Source organism: Aplysia californica, unplaced genomic scaffold (genome assembly GCF_000002075.1).
Source record: "Aplysia californica isolate F4 #8 unplaced genomic scaffold, AplCal3.0 scaffold00310, whole genome shotgun sequence".
Classification (NCBI taxonomy): Eukaryota; Metazoa; Mollusca; class Gastropoda; order Aplysiida; family Aplysiidae; genus Aplysia; species Aplysia californica.
The window spans coordinates 423,239-430,820 of record NW_004797580.1 but is presented as its reverse complement, the minus strand read 5'-3'; the positions used below and the strand labels follow the sequence as shown (position 1 = coordinate 430,820).

Below are 7,582 nucleotides of genomic sequence, written 5' to 3'. Positions count from 1 at the left end.
GAGAGAGAGAGAAAGAAAGAGAGAGAGAGATAGAGAGAGAGAGATAGAGAGAGAGAGAGGGTGGCGAAACAGAGAAACAGAGAAGCAAACAGACGGCAGACATACCGAAATAACGTTTACTCTTTAAAAAACAACAACCACGAAATAAAACTAGTTAATCGTCTTCCACCCACACCGTAGTAGTAAATATGAGTTGCCCAAATAAAAATTTCAGTTTGGTGACTAAATAAGGATTGAAATGGTGAGTGGATTAAATCTAGTCTGAGATGGGGTTAAACTCAATCTAAGATGTAGACAAAAATATCCAAAATAAAAAGAAAACAAAATAAAGAAGTCAAGTGGGCGGTTGGCGCGTGCTATGGATGGTTTGCTTCTTCTTTCCTATCAAACATCTATCGCCCTTTTGTCCCCATTTTTTATGTTTGTCACTCTCTTGTAACACCTCTAATCTTCTGAGGCTCATAATATGACTTATTGCAGTTGCAAGCGCCGTAAAACCTCTACTAAAACTAAACCAAAAGAAAGAAGTCCCAAATTAAAGAGACTCAGAGAGATTGAAAGACTCAAACAGGCCATACGATTGGTGTTGATACAGCTTAACCCTATCCGTACGTCTTGGGGTCATTTTGTACCCCCGGGGTTGTATTCTTCACGTTTTAGACTACTTCTAGTACGAAGATCTTTTTGAAATTTTCAGTATTTCTCATTTTGACAGACTGCTATGCAAAGAATACGGATCGGATTAACGAGTAAATTTCCTCTTTGGAAAGTTGTGGCAGAGTTCCCCACGTCGTATGGATATGATAGTAAAACTCGACGTACGGATAGGGTTAAATCATTTAGGGGGGTTTGGTTTTCCAGACCCAGCCTGTTGCTGACAAAACCAGTGCTGCATGGGATACTATAACCTATCTGAAATTACAGGGACGCAGGATTACATAGTATTATATTTAAATCATCTCCCTCCCCCTTTCCTTTCTCACTCACTCTCTCTCTCTCTCTCTCTCTCTCCTTCTCTCTCTCTCTCTCTCTCACTCTCACTCTTTCTCTATCTATCTATCTCTCTCTCTCTATCTATCTATCTCTCCCATTCTCTCTGACACTTTCTCTTTTTATCTCTCCCCCTCTCTCTCACTCTCTTTCTGTCTGCCTCTCTCTCTGTGTCTCTCTCTCCCTTTCTCAATTTATCGTGAGAATCGAACTCACCTCTTCTGCATGCAAAGAAGAAACTTCTGTACGCGGCAGACACAGACACTGAGAGCAACGACCACTAAACAAGAAAATCGAGACAAAATAAGAATATACGGCTTAAGTTCCTCCAAAAGGGAAGTTATTTCAAACACTGTATTCTCGAAATGTTTGGCAAAAATTAGAACTGACGTCATTACGAAAAAGAAAACAACACGTGAGAGGAATTGACACATTTAACCCTACCCTTACGACCTCGGGTCATTTTGTACCCCCAGGGTTGTATTCTTCCTATTTTAAAATACTTCTAGTGCGAAGATCTCTTTGAAACTTTCAGCATTTCTCAAAAAAACCGTTTTGACAGACTACTATGCAAAGCGTAAGGATCGGATTAACGAGCAAATTTCCTCTTTGGAAAGTGGTGGGACAGAGTTCCACACGTTGTATGGATACGATAGTAAAACACAACGTAAGGATAGGGTTAAGTAGAGGCTCATTAGGATAGTAACTGTTCCCGTGTTGGATATAGGGATGACAGGGGCCACGAATAACTCGAGGATCATAATACAAACGAATTTACCCATGGGGCTGTATTCTTATCTAAGTGTCTGGTCTAGCGTGTTATCTAAGGTAAAGAACAGCAATAACATTCTTGGTGGAAAATGGGAAGGTAATAATATTCTTTTTATAGAAGGCTCGACACTTGCTCCCCTTCTCCCTGATGCCATCGACCTTTTCTGTTCTACCTCATTACATAATATTTGCATTGCATTTGCGTATTCGATGTCTCTTCCATTTTTGTCTCTACAAATGGATGTCATTCTCCATTGGTATATAGCAGGGCAAGGGTGTTATTCACGCAGTTCGAAACCACAACTGAGTGTTCTTTAAATTGTTTTGTGTCTGGAGTTGTCACGGAGTTGTTAGTCATTGATGACACAGATATTGAGTTAGGAGGTCCCATCCCTTAAAAAGAATAACGATGTTGAAAATTTTGTTTTCGTGGTGATATAAGTGCTGAAGATTATCGAGTAGCAAACACAAAAAATAGAAGGAGGGGAGAAAAAGACGACAGATGTTTGATAGGAAAGAAGTAGCAAACCACACCAGAGCACTTATTGCCAAACCACCCACGCAATGTTGAAAGGGTCATAAAGCTTATAGATATGATTTATATTACTACTATGCAATAATGCTATTATAGATATGATTTATAATACAACTATGCAAAAGTAAAACATTTTGAAGTCGAAGCACTTTGCCTATATAGAATTAAGAAATAACAACCACGGAAAGGAGACAGACATTGCAAATCAGAGACGAACTATTTTATCCACATCCATAATGCATATTAACCATATCTGTACGCCGTGTTTTACTATCGTATCCATACGACGTGGGGAACTCTGTGTCACCACTTTCCAAAGAGGAAATTTACTCGTTAATCCGATCCGTACGGTTTGCATAGCAGTTTATCAAAATTATTTTTTGAGAAATACTGAATGTTTCAAAGAGATCTTCGTACTAGACGTATTATAAAATGTGAAGAATACAACCCGAGGGTACAAAATGACCCCAGGACGTACGGATAGGGTTAAACGTGCAACTGAAAAACAATAGAGGGGGGACGCGGCATCTTAGGCTGAAGAAGAATTCAAAATCAAAATCTTGATATGCCCAAGTACTGTTTACGACTTGGCTGGGTGTGCCACACACATTTTGAGTTTCACAACACGTCATGCTTTTTCGAATGAAATTATTTGAATATCTTGATAACGACTCCGAATAATCTTATTATTATTATTGAGCACATGAATTTGATTTCTGACCTAACGCTCCTAGTCAACCAGAAGGGCTAAAACTGTCAGGTAGATCTCTGTAATTCTAAGGAAGCGATTTTCCAAATATTATTTTAAAGAGAGACTGTTCTTTGATTGTTTTGCTTATGAACTGTTTTGAATAATAATTATTTTCAGAATCGCGAATCGCAGACAATGTACATTACAATAGACCATGGACGCAAGGTAACAATGCCACTTTTGTGACTTGGCATAACAATAGCTGCTCCAGTGCTAGAACCAGCTAACTCTCCAGTCATATTGATCACAGGCACAGGACGCTGACACCTGCATGTGAAAGAGTTCCGAAAATGAAGCCAGTCATAACTATCAGAGAACTGTGCAAACGTCTCCTTTTGTTTGTATTAGTAGAGGTTTTACGGCGCTCGCAACTGCATAAGGTCATATGAACGCCAAGGGTGGATGTCAACAGAGAAGTCCTTACAGGGAATCAGACTTACTCTGTTCACCTCTCTAGCTCCAACAACACAAATTTTGCTTTGAATATCAAGGCACCCTGGGAAAAAACGGGTCTCAAGAGTGTGACAAACATGCAAAAGAAGTAGAGACATTGATAAATCGGAACATTAACAATTACAATTCTACTGTGCATGAGAACTCGAGATGTTAATGTCCCCCCCCTCCCCCTTTTGGGAATGACCTAAAGACACCCCAGTCAGTGGCACTGCCCCTGGGGTAAACGTTTCCGATCGCTGACTTGGTGGCGAAGACAACGAACGCATAACAGCCTATCTTCTGGAAGGGCTAAGACACACGCGCCTACACACTCACACTCACACATACACACTCACACTCACACACACACACACACACACACACACACACACACACACACACACACACACACAGGAATAACCCTCTCCGTACGTCGTGTTTTACTCTCGTATTCATACGACGTGGGGAACTCTGTGCCACCACTTAACCCTATCCGTACATGCATATTAACCATATCCGTACATCGTGTTTTACTATCGTATCCATACGACGTGGGAAACTCTGTGCCACCTCTTTCCAAAGAGGAAATTTACTCGTTAATCCGATCCGTACACTTTGGATAGCAGTCTGTCAAAATGATTTTTTGAGAAATACTGAAATCCCAAAGAGATCTTCGCACTAGAAGTATTCTAAAATGTGATGAATACAACCCTGGGGATACAAAAGACCCCAGGGCGTACGGATAGGGTTAATTAATATGCTTTTATGGGGTCAACAAAGGTGAATGCCCGGCTTCAGATTACTGATCAAAGTAGACAAGTCAATTTTCAGGCGGAGAACAACGGATGTAATTATAGACAGGTCTTCAAAAGGTACGTCTTTGTATGCCCGAGAGCTTTGATTAACCTGCCTGAGGCTCAGGGGTCTTGTCACCTACACAGGAGAAGACTGACAACTACTCAAACGAAACCTTAAAAACTCTGGAAGTGACGAACAGACAAACACACACACAAACTTCAAGCGTCAATAATATTCATCTATACATGACCAAATTTCCGTCTGTCTTTCCAATCACACAAGTACACACAATTTAAACCCTCCTTTCCATCCCACCTCTATTTGCGTACCCCTCCAACCCTCTCCCCCTCCCCAATATATCTCTCCCCCCCCTCTCTCTCTCTCTCTCTCTCTCTCTCTCTCTCTCTCTCTCTCTCTCTCTCTCTCTCTCTCTCTCTCCCCCTCCCCCATCTCTCCCTGTCTCTCTCTTTCTCTCTCTCTCTTTCTCCCTCTCGTTCTCTCCCTCTCTCTCTCTCTCTCCCCTATCTCTCTCTCTCTCTCTCTCTCTCTCTCTCTCTCTTTTTCTCTCTCTTTCTCTCCCTCTCTCTCTTACACACACATCTCAGAACAAGATTCGTCGTCCAAATAACCATTTGGTTGATGTATGAAATTCAAATTGTTTGTTTGTTTTATGTGGGTTTTTTAAAACGAGTGTATCTAGTTTCACCCATTTTTGCCACAACACGTTTCCTGTAGAACACACGTATAAAACAAAACAGAAAAAAACAAAACAGAGAAAAAACCTCTTTGTCTCTCACCTCGAAATGACACCTTGGCCAGTCTCTCCGCCCGGCCCTTCAGGTTCTCCGCGTACCTAAGGTGGAGTGTCAACGCCATGGTAGATTTAGAGTAGAAGTTAGTCCAACGTCACTTTGGGGAAAACACTCTCAGAAGTCCTCGTCAGTGCTGATATTGTATCACAATATTATAGAGACAAAAAAGCTGTGGCTAAAACAGCACCTGGACATGGATTGTTGGTGCCTCTATAAATAAATTATTGATGGTCAAGACAAAAGCTGCGTCTATCGAGGCTGCTTGCTGCTTTTTGTTGGGAATGCAGCACGAAGATAGGAGCAGCACGAAGACTTGCAGGTCACAGAAGGTTTGGTCTTCACACGAACACCCAGTTAGTTTCTGTCTTGTGGCGGCATTATGAGGAGGATCGATTTTCCGCACATGCTAATAGATGATGGTGATCTCTGCTAACGATGTGGTCACATTGTGGTGGAAGTTAACTCTGGAACGAAAGAGACGATATTATGAATAAATGAAAAAATGGCTTTGTTCGCATAGTGATGGCCATATGACCTGATAGTTAGTTAACTTTCAATACAACTGCATAGCTAACAAGTCATATTAGTGCCGAAATTTAGATGTTTTCCAAATGGTAACATACAGATAATTACGAAGCAGGAGGGATAAGGACAATATATGTTTGATCGGAAAAAAGGAGCGAAGTATACCAGAGCACCTGCCAACCACTCACTGATGGACGTTTAATCTGGAACCAAAGAGGCGATATGGTCACTTTTAAGGACAAGCGAGCAAACCCAGATTTCGGGGGTTTCCAGAAATCTTGACCTACACAAAAAAATGGGAATTGCCTTACTTATAGGAGAAGTTTGGTTTCATTAGGGTATGTGTTTGGTTATACAGAAAAATATCCTAGTCTTTTATTTTAATGAAACTGAACAAGGGGCAAAAACTTTACCTTCGATTTTCTCAAAGCAGAATTTTTCGGGAGACCCCGCTCGCCCTTAAAGGCGACCATAATATGTATGTATAATGGAAGCTTGGTGCACATTGCGGTGGTTCTGAAATGTGGAATCACGTAGACTAGACGTGTGGAAAAGATTAAAAGAATAGATGTGTCATCATTCTAAAGGAATCTTTCTCAGGGATTTTCGTTCACTTTTATTTTCAGTTTTGTATGGAGAAAGGGAGGGGGGCATTATGCATCCACTGAGCACTGGTTCTAGTGTTTTTATTTTATACATGATAAAACATATGTGAGGCAGCGTGGTGGAATCAGGCTCTCGTCAAAATTATCAAACTGAAGAAACTTGCATTTTTCCGCAGGTTTGTGAATTTTTATCAATTTTTTTGTTTTTTGGCTCAACACCTTTCATGCCCATTTAAGAATTCATTTTTGTGTGGATTTTTCTGAAAAACGTTGATTAAGGACACCAAAAAATGTAAATTTTCAGTTACCTCGGACTCTTACACTAAGGAAATAACTAATCTTTGGCGGCCATTTTCTCACTTATTTCACCTCTGAAAACAGGTGACCCCCACCTCGTTCATTTGCAAATATCTCGACTTGTATTTAAAATAAATGGATACTTTTTTCATCCAAGTAAGGACAAGTGAACAAGCTTTAAGATGATACCAATACCTCTACATGCCCAAATATTGACGAGAGCCTGATTCCACCACATTGCCTCACATATTCTGAAGGTGCAGTGGTGGAGTGGTAAGTCCGGGTTCGAACCTCGGTTAGGACACGGAATTTTTTTCGCCCCTTTCTGCCCACCCAGCAGTAATGGTTACCTGCCTTCGAGTTAGGGAAGTAAAGGCGGGGTGGAAAGGAACTGGCCACCGAACCACAATATGCCGAAGGCCCAGGAAGTTGTCTCACTAACAAGGCAATCCCCAATGTCCGGATCGGAAGCAGGAACAACTTTACTTTTGTTAAAATACATATTCTGGAATTCTTGAGCAAGGGTATGTAAGTAATAGTGAAAGTTGTTCTATCCTTTATAGATTTTTCCTTTCCCCTTTTATTCTCATACCATCTCTCGCCAAATGACGAGTTTTTTAAATCCCTACTTTTAGTATCTCATGGTGATAAAGGTATACCGATTTCCACTCCCATCCCCCCCTGAAAGAATTTATAGAACCAAATTAACTAAAAATACAGAAACCGTTAAACAGAAATATCAGCAACATTACAACATTTTAGACTTAGTGATTTTTGTTCCGTTTTATTTTCGTTTATTGTTAGGAGAAAAAGGGAGGAAGGGCATGCACTCAACGCAAACTGTAGGGTTTTTTTTTTAGTTGTTGTACGTTTTACAGCACTTCTAACGCAATAACGCAACGCAAGTGCCGAAGATTGGTTTCTGGGATCTCACTTTATAAGTATTGATTCTCGAAATTATGAGCAGGGTGCAATCGCCCAAGTCCTAGTCGTCTTGCTGTCTTTCTTTATCACTGGGTTTAGTTTTTGCGATAGAAGTATACTCCCACCCCGTTTCCACCCC

At 40.8% G+C, this 7,582-nt stretch overlaps 1 protein-coding gene across 1 annotated transcript in view; it reads right to left on the bottom strand.

Moving 5' to 3' along the window:
* The window catches only part of LOC101850015 (otoferlin), a gene marked incomplete at its 3' end in the record, with an annotated part of 153,974 nt that overhangs the window by 131,362 nt on the left and 15,030 nt on the right, over positions 1-7,582 (bottom strand). The window contains 1 exon segment of the mRNA XM_005102054.3: positions 5,078-5,556. Within this exon segment, the coding sequence (XP_005102111.2) occupies positions 5,078-5,156 (79 nt within the window).